Here is a 21,531-nt window from a genome sequence, read left to right as displayed (position 1 = left end):
TTCCTCCTTCGTCAGGTGAACGATGTGAAAATGAAATCCTCGAAATGAAATCGCATTTATAATTCACAGAACAATGCTTGGTGATTACAGACAGTTTTTTCAACTGCCCGTTGCCAAGGCAATCAGTGTGCAGACAGACAGGTGTTACCTGCCAGGTCTCAGAATATACAAATCACCAAAAAAAACAACAAACAAAAAGAAAACAGAGATAGAGAGGTAGAAACATAGAAAAGACAGCAACTGACCCGTTATATTAAAAACAGATAACATTTGTTCGCTGGTGGGGTAACGTGTAGCGCGACATGAACCCAAGATCCCGGTTGAGGCCGTCCTCATGGGTGCGGAACTTGGCTATCAATTTCTGCTCGACGATTTTGCGTTGTCGTGTGTCTCGAAGGCCGCCTTGGAGTACGCTTACCCGAAGGTTGGTGGATGAATGTCCATGACTGCTGAAGTGTTCCCCGACTGGGAGGGAACCCTCCTGTTTGGCGATTGTTGCGCGGTGTCCGTTCATCCGTTGTCACAGCGTCTGCATGGTCTCGCCAATGTACCATGCTCTGGGGCATCCTTTCTTGCAACGTATGAGGTAGACAACGTTTGCCGAGTCACAGGAGTATGAACCATGCACCTGGTGGGTGGTGTCCTCTCGTGTGATGGTGGTATCTGTGTCGATGATCTGGCATGTCTTGCAGAGGTTACCGTGGCAGGGTTGTGTGGTGTTGTGGACGCTGTTCTCTTGAAAGCTAGGTAATTTGCTGCAAACGATGGTCTGTTTGAGGTTGGGTGGCTGTTTAAAGGCGAGTAGTGGAGGTGTGGGGATGGCCATAGCGAGGTGTTTGTCCTCATTGATGACATGTTGAAGGCTGCGGAGAACATGGCGTAGTTTCTCCGCTCCGGGGAAGTACTGGACGACAAAGGGTACTCTGTTGGTTGCGTCCCGTGTTAGTCTCCTGAGGAGGTCTATGCGATTTTTTGCTGTGGCCCGTCGGAACTGTCGATCGATGAGTCGAGTGTCAGTCCATCACCGGCATCTCCACATCTTTTCCTGGTAGCATATCCCATCTCGGCAGTTCAAATTTCCCAGCTCCAAGTTATAAACCACTTTAAAATTTGAAGGTAACGGGCACTAATATGCTGACTATTACATAGAATTACTTAGAATGTACAACACAGAAACAGGCCATTCGGCCTAACTGGTCCATGTCAGTGTTTATGCTCCACACAAGCCTCCTTCCACCCTGCTTCATCTAACCCTATCAGCATAACCTTCTGTTCCTTTCTCCCTCATGTGTTTAGCTTCCCCTTAAATTAATCTTTGCTATTCACCTCAACTACTCCTTGTGGTAGCAAGTCCCACATTCTAAACACTCTCTGGGTAAAGAAGTGATTGTGGCAGGAGATACAGCAGCATACAAGTAAAGCAAAACTTGGCCAACTTCTTCAAACTGATGCTATATTGAGTTGGTAAAGAAGGCAGTCTGTCACACAAGTTGAATGAAATGGCAGTGCAATATACTCAATAATCAACCTAAATTGAATTATTGTACAGCCTACTCCTCTTAATCTAAACTCCCTAAATTCAAATTATCTGATAATTCAAATTTTTTCGCAATAACTTCTTACTTTCCATGTTATCTACATTGCTTGGACGTGTTGACCACGCTCATCTTTCCCACAACTCCATATTTGAATCTCTCCAATCAGATTTCCCCCCCCTTCCTCAGCACTGGGACAGCCTTCATCAAAGTCACAAATGGCATCCTCTTTGACTGTGACCATGGTGCATTTTCCCTAGATAGGTTAGAATCTTAGAAAGGTTACAGCACAGAAGGAGGCCATTCGGCCGATCGAGTCCGCGCCGACTCTAGGCAAGAGCAATCCAGCTGGTCCCTCTCCCCTGCCCTATCCCGTAGCCCTGCAAATTTTTTCCTTTCAAGTACTCATCCAGTTCCCTTTTGTAGGCCATGATTGAATCTGCCTCCTCCACCCCCTTGGGCAGTGCATTCCAGATCCTAAGCATTCGCTGTGTGAAAAAGTTTTTCCTCACGTCACCTTTGATTCTTTTGCCAATCACCTTAATTCTATGTCCTCTGCTTCTTGACCCTTCCGCCAATGGGAACAGTTTCTCTCTATCTACTCTGTCTAGACTGTTCATGATTTTGAATACCTCTATCAAATCTCCTCGCAACCGTCTCTGTTCCAAGGAGAGCAACCCCAGCTTCTCCAGTCTATCCACATACTAAAGTCCCTCATCCCTGGAATCATTCTAGTAAATCTCTTATGCACCTTCTCTAAGGTCGTCACACCATTCCTAAAGTACGGTGCCCAGAACTGGACGCAAATACTCCAGTTGTGGCCGAACCAGTGTTTTATAAATGTTCATCATGACTTCCATACTTTTATACTTTATGCCTCCATTTATAAAGCCCAGGATCCCGTATGCTTTTTTAACCACTTTCTCAACCTGCCCTGCCAACTTCAATGATTTGTGTACATATACCCCCAGATCTCTCTGTTCCTGTACCCCTTTTAGAGTTGTGCCCTCCAGTTTATATTGCCTCTCCTCATTCTTCCTATCGAAATGTGTTTCTTCGCATTTTTCTGTGTTAAATTTCATCTGCCACGTGTCCTCCCATGCCACCAGCCTGTCTATATCCTCTTGAAGTCTATAACTATCCTCCTCACAGTTTACTACCCTTCCAAGTTTTGTGTCATCTGTAAATTTTGAAATTGTGTCCTGTACACCCAAGTCCAAGTCATTAATAGATATCAAGAAAAGCAGTGGTCCTAGTACCGATCCCTGGGGAACACCACTGTACATCTCCCTCCAGTCCGAAAAACAACCATTCACCACTACTCTTTGTTTCCTGTCCCTTAGCCAATTCTGTATCCATGTTGCTACTGCCTCCTTTATTCCACGGGCCGCAATCTTGATGATAAGCCTACCATGTGGCACTTTATCAAACACCTTTTGAAAGTCCATATGCACTACATCAACTGCATTGCCCTCATCTACCCTCTCTGTTACCTCATCAAAAAACTATCAGGTTAGTTAAACACGATTTGCCTTTAACAAATCCATGCTGGCTTTCCCTAATCAATCCACACTCATCCAAGTGACTGTTAATTCTGTCCGGATTATTGTTTCTAAAAGTTTTCCCGCCACTGAGGTTAAACTGACTGGTCTATAGTTGCCGGGTTCATCCTTACACCCTTTTTTGAACAAGAGTGTAACATTTGCAATTCTCCAGTCCTCTGGCACCACCCCGTACCTACAGATGTTTGGAAGATTTTGGCCAGTACCTTCGCATTTTCCACCCTTACTTCCCTCAGCAACCTAGGATGCATCCCATCCGGACCTGGTGACTTATCTACTTTAAGTACAGCTAGCCTTTCAAGTACCTCTTCTTTATCAATTTTTAGTCCATCCAGTATCTCAACTATATCTTCCTTTACTGAGACTCTGGCAGCATCTTCTTCCTTGGTAAAGACAGATGCAAAGTACTCATTTAGTCCCTAGGCCATGCCCTCTGCCTCCATTGTTTACATGTCTGTAGAAGACTTTTGGAATCCCTTTTATGTTGGCTACCAGTCTATTCTCATACTCTTTCTTTGCTCCTCTTATTTCCTTTTTCATTTCCCCTCTGAACTTCCTATATTCTGCCTGGTTCTCACTTGTGTTATCTGTCATGCACCCCTTTTTTCCATTTCATCTTACTCACTATCTCTTTTGTCATCCAGGGAGCTCTGGCTTTAGTTGCCCTACCTTTCTGCCTCGTGGGAATGTGCCTAGACTGTACCCAAACCACCTCCTCTTTAAAGGCCGCCCACTGTTCAATTACAATTTTGCCTGCCAATCTTTGATTTCATTTTACCCGGACAGATCTGTTCTCATCCCATTGAAATTGGCCCTCCTCCAATTGAGTATTTTTACTTTAGAGTGGTCCGTGTCCTTTTCCATAGCTATTCTGAACCTTATGATACTATGATCGCTGCTCCCTAAATGCTCCCCCACTGTCACTTGCTCCACTTGGCCCGCCTCATTCCCTAGAACCAAGTCCAGCAATGCCTCCTTCCCCGTTGGGCTGGAAATGTACTGGTTAAGAAAGTTATCCTGAACACATTTCAAAAATTCCTCCCCCTTATTATTATTATTATTATTGTTATTCCCAGTCCATATTAGGATGGTTGAAGTCTTCAGTTATCACTACTCTATAGCTTTTGCACCGCTCTGTAATTTCCCTGCAAATTTCCTCCTCTACATCCTTTCCACTAGTTGGTGGCCTATAGAATACCCCCAGTAGTGCAATGGCACCTGTTTTATTTCTTAACTCTAACCAAATAGATTCTGTCCTTGACCCCTCCAGGACATCCTCTCTCTCCAGTACTGCAATATTCTCCTTAATCAATACTGCCACCCCCCTACTCCTTTCTTTCCTTCCCTATCTTTCCTGAACACCTTGTATCCAGGAATATTTAATACCCAATCCTGCCCTTTCTTGAGCCAGGTCTCAGTTATCGCCACGACATTGTATTCCCATGTGGCTATTTGTGCCTGCAGCTCACCAACCTTGTTTACCATGCTTCGTGTGTTTACACACCTGCACTTCAAACCAGTCCTAGACTTTCTTGTACTCTCTCTTTTTCTGATCCCACCTAATACTGGACTATTACTTGCTCTAGTGCTATCTTTCTCCCCTGATCTTTTGTGCCCCTTGTTTCTCCTTTCCAATGCTACATCCTGGTGCCCACCCCCCTGCCAAATTAGTTTAAACCCCCCGCCCCCCCCCTCCACCCACAGCACTAGTGACCCTCCCTGTGAGGACATTGGTCTCAGCTCCGTTGAGGTGCAACCTGTCCGGTGCGTACAGATCCCACCTTCCCTAGAACTGGTCCCAATGCTCCAGGAATCTAAAGCCCTCCCTCCTGTACCATCTCTCCAGCCACGCATTCATCTGCTCTATCCTCCTATTTCTATACTCACTAGCGCGTGGCACCGGGAGTAATCCAGAGATTACTACCTTTGAGGTCCTGCTTCTTAATCTCTTTCCTAACTCCTTAAAATCATCCCTCTTTCTACCTATGTCATTGGTACCAATATGGACCATGACCTCTGGTTGTTCACCCTCCCGCCCCGGCGCCCCCACCCCTCCTCCCCAGAATGTTCTGCAGCTGCTCAGTGTCATCCTTGACCCTGGCCCCAGGGAGGCAACATACCATCTTGGAATCACGTCTGCGGCCGCAGGAACGCCTGTCTGTTCCCTTAATTATTGAATCCCTTATCACTATTGCTCTCCTGACCTTTCTGCTCCCCCCTCCCCCCGTACAGCTGAGCCATCCATGGTGCTGTGGACTTGGCTCTGGCTGCACTCTGCAACTGAATACTGGTGGGAGAGTGAGATGCACTCAGGGGACTCCTGCACTACCTGCCTGGTCCTCCTTGCCCTTTTGGTGCTCCTCCATCTTACTGCAGTTTTGACACTGTCGACCACACCATCTTCCTCCAACGCCTCTCTTCTGTTAACCAGCTTACTGGAACTGCCCTCGCTTAGTTCCACTCTTACCTATCCATTCGTAGCCAGAGCACCTTCGGCAAGGGCTTTTCTTACTATTTATCTCTGGAGTGCCCCAAGGATCTATCCTTGGCCCCCTCCTCTTCTTCATCTACATGCTGCCTCTTGGTGACAACATCCACAGACATGGGATTAGCTTCCACATCTATGCTCAAAACACTCAGCTCTACCTCTCCAACACCTCTCTCGACCCTTCCACTAACTCTGTGTTGTCAGATTGCTTGCCCAAAAACTAGTCATGGATGAGCTGCAATTTCCTGCACTTAAACATTGAAAAGATCGAAGCTCCAGCCCCCATCACAAACTCCATACCCTTGCTACCGATTCCATCCCGCTCCCTGGCCATTGTCTCACATTGAACCAGCTTGTTCACAACCTTGATGTCGTATTCAACCGAAGCGGAGCTTCCAACCCCATATCCTCACCATCATAAATATCACCGATATTCACATCCATAACATTGCTTATATCTTCCCCTGCCTCAGCACCCCTAGCTTTGTCACCACCAGACTCAATTTTTCCAATGCTCTCCTGACCAGCCTCCAACCTTCTATACTCTATAAACTGCAGCTCATCCAAAACTCTGCTGCTCGTATTCTATCTCGCAACAAGTCCCACTCACCATCACTCTTGTGCTTGCTGACCTACATTCTCCAATTTAAAATTCTCATCCCTTCGTGGCCTTGTTCCTCCTTATCTCTGTAAACTCTCCACAAAAAATGACTTCGAATTATCAGTAGTAGGCTATATATGGATGTAAAGCTCTTCATTAATCGATACATATTTCTTTTTGTGGAATCTCTTTTTAATGGCACATATAATGGTCAATAACTGCCCTTAAATGTAATTTTGTTTCAATCATTTGAGGCTGCGGGAGCTTCTGGAAGCTGAAGAGAAGGAATACATGAACCAGCTGGCCTCTTTGGGGGAAACGCTTTTAGAGCGACAAGCAAAAATGAGGCAGCAAGTAAGAGACATGAAGATAAGAAGGGAACAGGACCGACAAAAACTGGTTGCAGAAAAACTTGATCAGCAGTTCAGGTAACATTTTATATTGTGCTTTGGGACTGAGTAATTCATCCTTATTTTTTCAAAGCAGGTTGTGTGCAACCTCAAAAACCCAATTACAAAATGGAATGAAATGAAGAGAATAGGACAAATGAGAATGCTGAGCCTCAGTGAAATAACTTGTGTAACTTATTGGGGTTATTAATGCAGCCGAGTACCTGCCTAATGGTGGGGGCACTGCAGTTGCTCTGTATGCATCTAAACTGAGTTTGTTGGATAAAGTGAGATCATTCCATATTTTACTGTTGCTCTGGACACGCCCCTTATGCCAGAAGCACCAGGGCTGCAATGTGGGGCACCAGCAGCCAGTGAAGGGTTGTGCACTGGGTGCTTTACTGGCCAGAGGGAGAGATGCAATGAGGGTGCACTGGTGCAAGGGAGGCACAAAGGCAGAGGTGCCCAAATTTTAAAAATATTTACAGGTGACCTCCCCTTCAATGCCCATTCCAAATGTGCGCTATGTGGCGGGAGCACTGATAGGGTGTATGCCTCATTTTACTACAACTCAGTGGCCTAGAAAGCTTCACACACAACTAGTGCACTGGCTTCCAGCCTCTTTTTTGCCCGCTGCCCACATTGGAGTATGATGAGCACGTTTGGCATGTTCCTCAGGCTTCCGTGCCCAATTCTTTGGGGAGCAGTTGCCCAAGTTGCTTCAACACATGGATGCCCACTATCGTATTATCGTCACCATTGTTGCATTGCTAGAGGCATATTAGTAGGATATTTTATTTTCAAATGTTGCCTTTTAAATAGCCCAAGAACAGGTCACATATCTGGGGAGATCTCTTCTAGCAGTTCTTTCAGATTTCTAGACTAGATGCCAGAAAAAAGATTTTTGTCTGATAACTGATTCTTCTTTCACCTCTAGCCTCCAACTCCTCTCCTTTATCATTTCCTCTCTTTTATTACTTTTGCGATGATCATTGCTCCTATAAACTTTCCTGTCTTGTTCTGCTAAACTCCAAATTTTGAAATCCAAGTCTGCATCACCAAATCATTTCTAAACTGATTTTGCTCACCTTTTCTACCCTATTCAATCTTGGTGTCATGCATTGTGGACCTTGGTCCTTTTATCTTAGTTTGTGAATTTAAAAATGTGTAAACTAGAAAAAAGCATTTGATTGAATAGAAAATCTCCACCTGGCTGAAGAGTTCAGTGTTCTTCCTCCAATTGCCAGTATAAATGAGATAGCAGTATATATTTTCCAGAATGCACAATGCAAACACACCTCTGCAGGTTGGTTTTATGTAATAAATCTGGTCAAAATCAGTCATAAAGTAAGGAGCTGGTAAATTCAAGGCTATATCTTTCCACTTTCTGTAACTCCTTGGCTTGTCATTCATTCTGACAGCTGTGCATTAAAAAAACAAGGGGATGGGGGTTAGGCATATGTGCAATGCATGCACAAACAGAACAAAATGGTGCCACAAAGCTTCCCCAGTCATTAATGGCATCAGGAATTGTGTTAAATAGCAGCTACATCATTAATAGGACAATTTCTTTGTGCCAGATTCTATTTTTTATACAATCTGACCAGGAAGTGTGAAATAAACAACTTAATTACATTCCAGACATAAACTCCCTTAAATTATGCACCATCAAAGTACATTAAGGTATTAATCTGCCTGAATGAGAAGCATGGAGGAAAGAAACACAAATTAAGTAGTATGCTGTATACTAGATACTAAGTAGTATGCTAAATAGTATATGGTGCTGCACCCGTTTTTCGGGCGCTAAACGGGCGCATAAGCTTCCAATGTGGCTGGCAGGAAGCGAGTGCTCATTACAAGGTGTAAGTGCTCGGATTTGAACTCGTTCTCTTGACAGACGTATTGATATAGGCAACAAAAAGGTGTACAGGGCCCGCACTTGAAACAGGCATCAGGTCCCTTATTTGCAAATAAGGGGCCTAACGCCTGTTTGAGGCCCCATGTGCAAAATTGGGTTGCTCTGAAAACCAGATCCACATGCGGCCTAACCAGCGGTCCTTAAAGGGACTGCTGCAGCCCGCCAGGAAAAACCATAAGCTTGTAACAAAATACTTTGCTAACTGTGGAGCTGGGAGGTGCACGAGTGTTGCTCCGCATGGCTCCACATTAAAACCACGGGCTGCTGCCGGCCATCATTGGCGTGGGATTGGAATAATGTATGGGTCAGACCAGGTTTCCTTCCATGAAAGACATAGAGGGAGAAATTTGTCTCGGGCAGTAGTGCAAAATGGGCGGTATTGCATCTTCCGTCTGGTGACTTAAATGGAAATGAATCTCGAGGGGGGTATATAACTGCCGTTTTGCATTATCAGGACGAATTTCTACCCCATTAGTTTTTATGACAATCTGGTAGTTTCACAGTCACTTTCATTGACACCAGCTTTCATTTTCAGATTTTTAAAGCTGAATTCAAATTCTCAAACTGACATGGAGGGATTTGAACTCACATTCTCTAGATTATTAGTCCAGGCCTGTGGATTACTAGTGCAGGATTTCTTTTCTCTCTTGTTTAGAATACAAAAGGTCGAGGATCAAGCAAGACGCTGTAGTTATTTTCTAACTTTAAAGAATTTAATTTGACATACAGACACAACAAGTTTTTACCAGAAAGAAAGTAGTAGCTTCTCATACAACCCTTTTCTAGCAAGTGCAACTCAAGACAAAGAATTGATCAAATTCTTTGTTCTTGGGAGAATAAGAAGGCTCCGCTCCTACGTTATCTTGTCCTGACATCACACGTAGTTCTCCTGAAAACTCTTGTAGAATGGGCTGTTTTATATGTATTTCTCTTCAAAATCTGCTGTTTAACCATCATTCGATTCAGGAACTGTCCCTCTAGATTGGAAAATTGCACATGTCACTCTGCTTTTTAAGAAAGGAGAGAGAGGGAAACCAGGGAATTATAGACCAGTTAGCCTAACATCTGTTGTGGGGAAAATGCTGGAGTCTGTAATTAAGGATAGGGTGACTGAACACTTCACGAATTTTCAGTTAATCAGAGAGAGCCAGCATGGATTTGTGAAAGGTAGGTCGTGCCTGACAAATCTGATCGAATTTTTTGAAGAGGTGACTAAGTAGTGGACAGGGGAATGTCACTGGATGTTATTTATATGGACTTCCAGAAGGCATTTGATAAGGTCCCACATAAGAGACTGTTAGCTAAGATAGAAGCCCATGGAATTGAGGGAAAAGTACTTCATCATTCGATTCAGGAACTGTCCCTCTAGATTGGAAAATTGCACATGTCACTCTGCTTTTTAAGTGTGAGTTGGTTAAGAAGTTGGTTAGGAAGTTGGCTGAGCGAAAGGCGACAGAGAGTAGGGATAATGGGTAAGTACTCGCATTGGCAGGATGTGACTAGTGGAGTCCTGCAGGGATCTGTCTTGGGGCCTCAATTATTCACAATATTTATTAACGACTTAGATGAAGGCATAGAAAGTCTCATATCTAAGTTTGCCAATGACACAAAGATTGGTGGCATTGTAAGCAGTGTAGATGAAAACATAAAATTACGAAGTGATATTGATAGATTAGGTGAATGGGCAAAACTGTGGCAAATGGAATTCAATGTAGACAAATGTGAGGTCATCCACTTTGGATCAAAAAAGGATAGAACAGGGTACTTTCTAAACGGTAAAAAGTTAAAAACAGTGGATGTCCAAAGGGACTTAGGGGTTCAGGTAAATAGATCATTGAAGTGTCATGAACGGGTGCAGAAAATAATCAATAAGGCTAATGGAGAGGACTAGAGTACAAGGGGGCAGAAGTTATGCTGCAGCTATACAAAACCCTGGTTAGACCGCACCAGGAGTACTGTGAGCAGTTCTGGGCACCGCACCTTCGGAAGGACATATTGGCCTTGGAGGGAGTGCAGCGTAGGTTTACTAGAATGATACCTGGACTTCAAGGGTTAAGTTACGAGGAGAGAAATTGGGGTTGTATTCTCTCGAGGTTAGAAGGTTAAGGGGTGATCTGATCGAAGTTCATAAGATATTAAGGGGAACAAATAGGGTGGATAGAGAGAAACTATTTCCGCTGGTTGGGGATTTTTAGGAGTAGGGGGCACAGTCTAAAAATTAGAGCCAGACCTTTCAGGAGTGAGATTAGAAAACATTTCTACACACAAAGGGTGGTAGAAGTTTGGAACTCTCTTCCACAAACAGCAATTGATACTAACTCAATTGCTAAATTTAAATGTGAGATAGAAAGCTTTTTGGCAACCAAAGGTATTAAGGGATATGGGCCAAAGGCAGGTATATGGAGTTAGATCACAGATCAGCCATGGTCTTATCAAATGGCGGAGCAGGCACAAGGGGCTGAATGGCCTACTCCTGTTCCTATGGTCCTATACCAAATATGGGTAGTTTTGGTACTCTTAACACTAAAGAATCTCTTATCAGATGAGCATGCCTTGCTTCCTTATCTCTGCAACTGTTAGCATTGTTTCTTTTTACCAAGGTCAGTCTTGCTGACACATCCTTTTTAGCAAAGCCTTTGACAAGGTACCGCATGGCCGGTTGTTACATAAGGTTAAATCTCACGGGATCTAAGGTGAGGTAGCCAATTGGATACAAAATTGGATTGACGACAGAAGACAGAGGGTGGTTGTAGAGGGTTGTTTTTCAAACTGGAGGCCTGTGACCAGTGGTGTGCCTCAGGGATCGGTGCTGGGTCCGCTGTTATTTGTTATTTATATTAATGATTTGGATGAGAACTTAGGAGGCATGGTCAGTAAGTTTGCAGATGACACCAAGATTGGTGGCATTGTGGACAGTGAAGAAGGTTATCTAGGATTGCAACGGGATCTTGATAAATTGGGCCAGTGGGCCGATGAATGGCAGATGGAGTTTAATTTAGATAAATGTGAGGTGATGCATTTTGGTAGATTGAATCGGGCCAGGACCTACTCCGTTAATGGTAGGGCGTTGGGGAGAGTTATAGAACAAAGAGATCTAGGAGTACAGGTTCATAGCTGCTTGAAAGTGGAGTCACAGGTGGATAGGGTGGTGAAGAAGGCATTCGGCTTGCTTGGTTTCATTGGTCAGAACACTGAATACAGGAGTTGGGATGTCTTGTTGAAGTTGTACAAGACATTAGTAAGGCCACACTTGGAATACTGTGTACAGTTCTGGTCACCCTATTATAGAAAGGATATTATTAAACTAGAAAGAGTGCAGAAAAGATTTACTAGGATGCTACCGAGACTTGATGGTTTGACTTATAGGGAGAGGTTGGATAGACTGAGACTTTTTTCCCTGGAGAGTAGGAGGTTTAGGGGTGATCTTATAGAAGTCTATAAAATGATGAGGGGCATTGATAAGGTCGATAGTCAAAATCTTTTCCCAAAGGTAGGGGAGTCTATAACGAGGGGGCATAGATTTAAGGTGAGAGGGGAGAGATACAAAAGGGTCCAGAGGGGCAATTTTTTCACTCAGAGGGTGGTGAGTGTCTGGAACGAGCTGCCAGAGGCAGTAGTAGAGGCGGGTACAATTTTGTCTTTTAAGAAGCATTTGGACAGTTACATGGGTAAGATGGGTATAGAGGGATATGGGCCAAGTGCAGGCAATTGGGACTAGCTTAGTGGTATAAACTGGGCGACATGGACATGTTGGGCCGAAGGACCTGTTTCCATATTGTAAACTTCTATGATTCTATGATTCTATCCTGTCCACTGACTCAGCAAAATAACATCCTGCCAATATTGTAGCAATCATATCCATGATCCTTTGTGGGACGTGTCAGTGGCTGAATTTACCAGCATTCTGATTTTGCTCCAGTTGACAATCCCAAGTAATCGAGAGTTTGAAGTCCATTATTTTGGTCTTTTAAAAACAAGTATTAAAAATCCATATTGAAAAGTTCAAAATTCTTCACTAGTCCAATAACATAACCACTACACGACCATACCAAGTCATTTATATCAGATAGTTTAGATTGTATCATTATAACATTCCTGCCACTCCACCTGTGACTGATTTCTGTATATATTTTAGGGAGCAGTGTGAGGAGCTACAGTCAAAGCTATATCATCAGCGAGAGATGGAGTTGATCAAGGACAGGAAGGCACAAATAGAGTTCAAGCAGAAGCTGCAGAAGCGGGAGGAGGATGAAGAAAAGATCTTTGATGAGTTGTGGGAGAAGGACCGGCTTGCCAAAGAAGCGAGGATAGAAAAAGAAACGCAAGAGCAAAAAGAGAAAAACCAAGAAGTTCTGGCTGCTCAACAGGAGCAAATGGCAGAATCGAACGCTAAACGCATGGAAGAGAAGCGGCTGAAACAAGAAGAGGCACAGTTGATGGTAGGAAAAGAATATCAAATGACTGGGCAGAGTTGCATGTGTTTTTCCTTATTTTTGGTCTTGCTGTCAGCTCAACAAACTGCATATTAATGTCGCCTACAATTCTTTAATTTATTTTTTCTTGTTCCCCATGTCAGTTTTTTTTCCCTCAAAGATGGTGGCCTAGAAATTCAGTTTGGGCGTGTGGGGTTGCAGAGTATAGTCCCTGCACCTGAATGGTGAGGCCCATTATATTGGAGGCTCAAGATGTCTTCGCGGCCGAATTTCTAGGTCGGTGAATCCTTGCTGGATATGGTTCCATGGATGTTGGGTGAACTTTGTTACCTCACCTTGGTAGCCATTATTCAAGTGTGAGCCTTGTTGGAGAGTTGGCAGGCTATTTGACTGTGGGAGAGGTTCACTATTGTGAGAAAGAGGTGCACTTGAGTGCTGAGAAGAGACGACTTGTAAGAGGTTTTAATCTCCTTCCAACTCCAAGGCAAGAAGCTCAGACTGGCAACACTCTGCCTCCCAGAGAAGCCTGAATGTGAATATCATTTGAAACTGGGATTTTAAACTCTGGTTTCCTGAAACTGTAGTCCAAAAACTAGATTTTCCAATATTGCTGCAGTTTAGATTGGAATAGTTAATGACAAATTTTAGACAGACTCAAACAGAAGTGCACTGTTTGCAGCCACTGGTCTGAGATTAGCTCATTTGCACAGCTTCACATACCGATTTGATTGGTGCATGGAGTATACTATAGGCCTAGATTTTGCTAACAAAATAACGGTGAGGTTAACGACGATTGCTGTTATTTATGCGCAAATGGTACAGCAACATCTAGTGAGTGGCAGATGTACAGTTAAACTCAAATTTTCAAAAGTTGCTGTCCGAGTTGCGCCGCTCCGCCGTTAGCTTCACGAAAATAGCATCTCGCTGTCTGACTCACCATTGACATGCATCGAATCGCGTGAAGTTGCTGTATTTGCACGGTAGATATGAACTAAACTCGCCACAGAAAGTTAGGTCTTGTCCATTACAGTCTAAGTACCCTTTTAATGACGTGATGAGTGTTAATTTTGCCGATCAACCTCTCTGACACTGAAAATTAACTATTACAAGTGTGGAATCTCATTCCTTCAGGTTTTAATTGTTGTTGAAGATTTTAAAAATGTAAAATTTAACATTTAAATTTTTTTTACTTTTCCTTTCTGTCTTTTTTCTCTCTCTCTTAATCCGATCTTTCTTTCCTTCTCTTTATTTCTCTTTCTGTACCTGATTTGACATTGAATTCACCCATTCTAATTTACACTTATTTCTCAAATTAATATGTAAATGAAGCACCCACCTGTTTGAGGTGGGCACTCCTAGCTTCTCTGGTCCCTGCCACCAGAAATATGCTGCGGCACAAAATGGGCAGAGTTTCAGCAGAACAGATTCCTGTCCATCTTTGTTCCCAGTAGAACACCAGTAGAACATGCGGCTGAAGTGGAAAATCTGGGCACGACACTCTAGTGGGTGAACCGATCAGACAAGTTTCATAGAGTGTGAAATTCAGGTTGTTTGAACAGAAGGAATTCCGTGATATTTGTTTCTTCAAGGTATCATTATAGGAGAAAGGCTGCTAATGGTTTTCTTCTAGGAGAATAAACAAGCTTACAATAAAGGGTAATTTCTAAAATAATGGCCCTGAAAATGCTTGGGCTGCAGTTCCGGCATTATTGCTTGGATCGTGTGTACTAGTGACCACCAGCTGGTGTTTGTGGGGTTAGTGTCCAAGTTTCCCATTCATTGCCCTCCAACGCCCCCCCCCCCACCCCGCCCCCCACCGATCCACAAAAAGCAGGACAAATCCAATCCATTCACTTACCGCCCCATCAGTCTACTCTCAATCATCAGCAAAGTGATGGAAGGTGTCGTCGATAGTGCTATCAAGCGGTACTTATTCACCAATAATCTGCTCACCAATGCTCAGTTTGGGTTCCACCAGGACCACTCGACACCAGACCTCATCACAGCCTTGGTCCAAACATGGTCAAAAGAGCTGAATTCCAGAAGTGAGGTGAGAGTGACTGCCCTTGACATCAAGGCAGCATTTGACAGAGTGTGGCATCAAGGAGCCCTAGTAAAATTGAAGCCGACAGGAATCAGGGGGAAAACTCTCCAGTGGTTGGAGTCATACCTAACACAAAGGAAGTGGTTGTTGGAGGCCAATCATCCAGAACATTGCTGCAGGAGCTCCTCAGGGTGGTGTCTTGGGCCTAACCATCTTCAGCTGCTTCACCAATGACCTCCCCTGCATCATAAGGTCAGAAGTGGGAATGTTCACTGATGATTGCACAGTGTTCAGTTCCATTCGCAACCCCTCAGATAATGAAGTAGTCCGTGCCTGCATGCAGCAAGACGTGGACAACATCCAGGCTTGGGCTCATAAGTGGCAAGTAACATTCGCGCCAGATAAGTTCCAGGCAATGACCATCTCCAACAAGAGAGAGTCTAACCACCTCCCCTTGACATTCAACAGCATTACCATCACCGAATCCCCCACAATCAACATCCTGGGGGTCACCATTGACCAGAAACTTAACTGGACCAGCCATATAAATACTGTGGCCACAAGAGCAGGTCAGAGGCTGGATATTCTGCGGCGAGTGACTCGCCTCCTGACTCCCCAAAGCCTTTCCACCATCTATAAGGCACAAGTCAGGAATGTAATGGAATACTCTCCACTTGCCCGGATTAGTACAGCTCCAATAACACTCAAGAAGCTTGACACCATCCGTGACAAAGCAGCCCGCTTGATTGGCACCCCATCCACCACCCTAAACATTCACTCCCTCCACCATTGGCACACCTTCGCAGTGTGTACCATCTACAAGAGGCACTGCAGCAACTTGCCAAGGCTTCTTCGACAGCATCTCCCAAACCCGCGACATCTACCACCTAGAAGGATTAGGGCAGCAGGCGCATGGGAACAACACCACCTGCATGTTCCCCTCCAAGTCACACACCATCCTGACTTGGAAATATATCATCGTTCCTTCATCGTCGCTGGGTCAAAATCCTGGAACTTCCTACCCAACAGCACTCTCGGAGTATCTTCACCACACGGACTTCAGCAGTTCAAGAAGGCGGCTCACCACCATCTTCTCAAGGGCAATTAGGGATGGGCAATAAACTCTGGCCTTGCTAGCGACGCCAACATACCATGAATGAATTTTTTTTTAAATCCTAACATTTTTTTAAAAAAAGCATCTTCGGGAGTCCAGGATGCTTCCCTAGATGCTTCCCTTCCGCCCTTCTAGAGACGGATACAGCTCAGTAGGCGTACTGGCCTCCAATCTTATGTTGGGTTTCTTATAGGCCAGGGAAGCAGGAATTCCCAGCATAGGGATTCCCCACCCCGGCCCCATCCCCTTTGACATGGCTGGCCTTGTAATGGGCAGCCAGAGTCTCCGCCCCTTACAAGTCTGACTGGGACTTCCAAAACAAGTTGGCGCCTGGTGTATCCAGGTCCTGGCCTTTTATCACCCCGTTCCATTGAAGTTACGGTGGAAATCTACTCAACCAGCTGAGTGAATTTGGCCTCAATGTCTTTACGTTTTTTCAAAGATTCTTAAGAATGTCTAAAAGCAAAGAAAATCTTAGAGCTCAGTAATCTCTCTTATTGGTGTGGTATACTTGTCACAGAAAGAAAAGCAACGTCTTTCAAAGTTGGAAGATGAACGGCTTGAGAGAGAGAAGGCTCAGAAACAGAAGAAATTCCGTGATGCTATGAACAAGTCAATGGAGCTGAAGGCAAAACGATTGGCGAAAGAGCAGGAGGAGGAGCGGGCACTTGATACAAAGATAAGGGAGCAAGCATTGAAGGAAAGTGCTGATGATACCAAGGACCAGATGCAGAGAAAGGTAATAGAGCTGATTCATCTTGTATCCCATTATTTATAGAAAGCAATAGTTTGTATGTCTATAGTACCTTATCATGTCCTCATGACACCCAAAGTGCTTCTCAACCAATTAATTATTGATAAATGCAGTCACTCTTTTAATGTAAGAAACTGCAGACACCAATTTATGTACAGTAAGGTCCCACAACAGCAGTGGGATGAATAACCAGTTCATCTGCTTTTTATGGTATTGGCTGAGGGAGCAATGTTGGTCAGGAGACCAAGAGAATTTTCTGTTTTTCTTTGAGAGTGTCATGGAATCTTTAATATCTGCCTCAAACACTAAAACAAGCAGATGAGACCTTTGTTTAACATTTCATCTCAAAGAGGACACCTTTGGCAATGCAGTACTCCCTCAGTAATGCACAGAGATATTAGCCTAGATTATGCTCAGGTCCTATATTACAGATATCTTCCAACAGAATCAGTTTCATAATAGAATCTAATTCTTGTCGTGCCAAATTTGTCCCCTTTATATGCCAGGATAGATTTAGCATCACCAGAATATGTGCATGCAATGGGTTTGCAGATGTCTAGTTGCTCAAAAATCGTAAGCATGACTTGAAGTTAAATGAATATTCAGGATGTTACACATGTGCAATTACTATAGAGTCTTGTCCATAACTTCCCTATTCTAGCCACAGAATATCCCTAATGTTAGGAGAAAGTCCATATAGGCCAGGAATGTAAAAATCACATTATTGGTATATATGAGTAGGCTGGGAGCTTGGCTCACCTGTGGCCAGAAAACAAGTAGCAGACCTGACAGCAAATGGCACTATTTGCATTCATTTACTTTTTGCTATGGCACTTTGCCCTCATATACAGTGAACTTTGTGAGATGGTATTCCCTGCTTCTGGATTCATGCAAGGCACATTGTTTATAATACTGGCCCATCACCTGTGGCATTGCATACAGGGAATTAAGACCAGTGTAGCCTTCAGGTGAAGCAGCATTAGAGAGCAGGGATAATTGGACCAGGGTGCATAGAGGTAAAATGTTTAATAAGATATTTGGGAAGCAGAGAAGTAGAGTTGACATTGGACTGCCTCAGCAGTACAGTCTGAGGAAATGGGTGATGCAAAACTGAGGAGCTACAGTGCCACCAATAGCAGGACATTGTAATTACAGCATGATAAGTTTACATAGGCAGTTTCTATTACAAGTTTGGATGTAGGAATTTATAATCGGAAAATGGCAAAATCTCTCCTAGTCTTTGGCGCTCAAATGAACTGCATCCACCCAAAGATCAACATTGATATTCATGTCAACTCATTATTACAGAGTCACCAACTACTACAGGAATACTCATTGCACACAAAGATTTCAAGAACAGTTATAATTGTAATGCCACATACTAATTATCACCTTGGTGTGAGCCCCTAGTGCCTGTCTGAAGCGCTCTGTTACTTACTGTAGTGTTCCTATGAGGTGCTTCCCCAGTGGCTGCAGGATAGGAGGTTGAAGGTTGCTGAGGCTCAAATGAGGGCTCTTGAGATGGTTGTGGTCAATGACTTCTAGCAGCTCGAGCCTGAGACGATCTGTCCACAGACAGCAACAACTTGGTGGCTGCTGGGGCAGTGTGGCTCAGCTGGCTTTCTGGGACCAGGGTGGGCATTGGTTCAGTGATGGTGAGGGTTCAGACATGCTGACATCCTGAGAGATGGCAACATATTCCCATCCGACCCTTGATCGACTCAACCCCTATCCATTCAATTTCCCAGAGGAGATGGTTGAGCCCAGAGCCTGCATGGCCTCAGTGTGAGCATCCCTGAGGGACACTATTACTGGTAACAGACTCCTGCAGGAAGGGCCTAATTGCAGCATTCATTGAGGTGACCACACAGTCCATGGTTGCCTGCAGAGTGTTGATGCCATGCACCAGTGCACGGAAGTATAAGATTTTTAATCTATTCTAGCTTTGTACATAGTGCTGTCTCCATGCAATGCTCCCTCCAATGAAAGTCCTGTAATATAAATGGGAAATAAGCCTCATAAACCTTTTCAGATACAATTTACAAATGTGTTTATCAAGGTGTGCGATATCAGTGTTCGTAATTAAACACTTGTCCACTTTTTGTGGCTAGTTGAGCACTAAATCATCCCAGATGAGGTGTAACGCAGGTTAAGAACATAAGAAATAGGAACAGGCGTAGGTCACACGGCCCCTCAAGCCTGCTCCGCTATTCAGTAAGATCATGGCTGATCTTTGAACTCAACTCCTCTTTTCCACCCAATGCCCATATCCCTTAATTCCCTTAGAGTCCAAAAATCTATCGATCTCAGTCTTGAATATACTCATCCACAGCCCTCTTCGGAAGAGAATTCCAAATGTTCACGACCCTCTGTGTGAAGAAATTTCTCCTTGTCCTAAATGGCCAACCCCTTATCCTAAGATTATGTCCCCTAGTTCTGGACTCCAGGCAGGGGAAACAGCCTCACAACATCAACCTGTCAAGCCCTCTCAGAGTCTTGTATATTTCAATGAGATCACCTCTCGTTCTTCTAAACTCCAGAGAGTATAGGTCCATTCTACTCCATCTCTCCTCAAAGGACAACCCTTTCATTCCAAAAAATCAATCTAGTGAACCTTTGTTACACCGCCTCTAAAGCAAATATATCCTTCCTCAGGTAAGGAGACCAAAATTGTGCACAGTACTCCAGGTGTGGTCTCACCAAAGCCCTGTACAATTGCAGCAACACTTCCTTACTGTTGTACTCCAACCCCTTTGCAATAAAGGCCAACATACAATTTGCCTTCCTAATTGCTTGCTGTACCTGCTTGTTAACTTTCTGTGTTTCGTGTACAAGGACACCCAAATCCCTCTGAACACGAACCTTTAATAGCTTCTCACCATTTAAAAAATATTCTGTTTTTCTAATCTTCCTAACAACGTGAATAACCTCACATTTCCCCACATTATACTCCGCCTGTCACCATCTTGCCCACTCAATTAATCTGTCTATATCCCATTGTAGACTCTTTGTGTCCTCCTCACAGCTTACTTTCCCATCTAGCTTTGTATCATCAGCAAACTTGGATACATTACACTTGATCCCTTCATCTACGTCATTAATATAGATTGTAAATAGCTGAGGCCCAATCACCAATCCCTGCGGCACCCACTAGTTACAGCCTGTCAACCTGAAAATGATCTGTTTATTCCTACTCTGTTTTCTGCCCGTTAACCAATCCTCTATTCATGCTAATATATTGCCCCCAATCCCTTGTGTAACAGCCTTTTGTGTGGCATCTTATCGAATGCCTTTTGAAAATACAAATATACTACATCCACTGGTTCCCCTTTATCTACCCTGTTAGTTACATCCTCAAAAAAACTCTAATAGATTTGTGACACGATTTTCCTTTCATAAAACCATGTTGACTCTGCCTAATCATATTATGATTTTCTAAGTGCCCTGTTACCACTTCCTTAATAATAGATTCCAGCATTTTCCCAACTTCTGATGTCAGGCTAACTGGCCTATAGTTCCCTGTTTTCTTTCTCCCTCCTTTCTTGAATAGTGGGGTTACATTTGCTACCTTCCAATCCGCTGGGACCATTCCAGAATCTAGGGAATTTTGGAAGATCACAACCAATGCATCCACTATCTCTGCAGCCATCTCTTTTAGAACCCTAGGTTGTGGGCCATCAGGTCCAGGAGATTTGTCGGCTTTTAGTTCCATTAATTTCTCCAGTACCTTTTGTTTACTAATATTAATTACTTCAAGTTCCTCCCTCTCATCAGGCCCTTGGTTCCGCACTATTTCTGGTATATTTTTGTGTCTTCGACTGCGAAGACAGATACAAAATGTTTGACGTCTCTGCCATTTCCTTATTCCCCGTTACAATTTCTCCTGTCTCAGTATGGGTTACCATCATACATTCTCAGTTTCTCCAACTGATGGACAGATAATACTGTGACTGACCTTGTATCTCAGGTTGCAACTATGAATCAGATTTATTTAATAGTGAACTAAACAGAAACAGGAACAACATAGTAAATTGAGTAAAGTAAAAGAATGCTTGATTTCTTATTCATATGTGAACATACCCATAATGACGGACAGGAAAAGACCATCTAGTCCATTCAGCCTGTCCCACACCATTGTGATACCTTGTGTATCACAATATATACACTCCCCACCCCACCCAAAACCATGTGATCTCCTGGGAGAGGCAAAAAAACAGATAAATACCCAGGCCAATTTGGGGAAAGAAAACATGGGAAATTCCTTTCCGACCCCATTAGGCAATCGAAACTAGTCCAGGAGATCACTCTGACCCTGATAATTCTATGCAATACCTACCTTTTGAACGAGGTGATCTCCGCCCCAGCCACAAACGGGTCCGACTCTCGCTAGAAGGAATTCAGTGATTCGGTGTCCACCACACAAGTTCGCAGCCTGTTCCAGACTCTCTGGAAAAAGGAACCACCGCCTGACATCTAACCAAGATCTGACCTTCTACAACTCAAAATTGTGACCCCTGGTCCTCCCTAACCTATTTAATTGAAACAAACTGTCAACTTGAACACAATCTATTCCCTTCATCATCTTATAAAGTATTTTAATCATGTTTCAAAACAATAAAAGTCCCAAATCTCTAGCATTTCCTGATATCTTTGATGTGAAGTTTAGTGTGAGAAAGACATCTCACAAAGTCCT

The 21,531-nt window shown here is 43.8% G+C and overlaps 1 protein-coding gene across 1 annotated transcript in view; it reads left to right on the top strand.

Moving 5' to 3' along the window:
* cfap53 (cilia and flagella associated protein 53) overlaps nt 1-21,531 on the top strand; it is a 60,978-nt gene that overhangs the window by 23,703 nt on the left and 15,744 nt on the right. Inside the window, exons 3-5 of the mRNA XM_067989016.1 lie at nt 6,441-6,614; nt 12,629-12,932; nt 16,605-16,823. Coding sequence (XP_067845117.1) covers nt 6,441-6,614; nt 12,629-12,932; nt 16,605-16,823 — 697 coding nt within the window. The remainder of the gene's footprint in view (nt 1-6,440; nt 6,615-12,628; nt 12,933-16,604; nt 16,824-21,531) is intronic.

This window comes from Heptranchias perlo, chromosome 1 (assembly GCF_035084215.1).
Source record: "Heptranchias perlo isolate sHepPer1 chromosome 1, sHepPer1.hap1, whole genome shotgun sequence".
Lineage (NCBI taxonomy): Eukaryota > Metazoa > Chordata > Chondrichthyes > Hexanchiformes > Hexanchidae > Heptranchias > Heptranchias perlo.
Note: the sequence above shows the minus strand (reverse complement) of the source record. Positions and strands in the feature narration are given on the sequence as shown.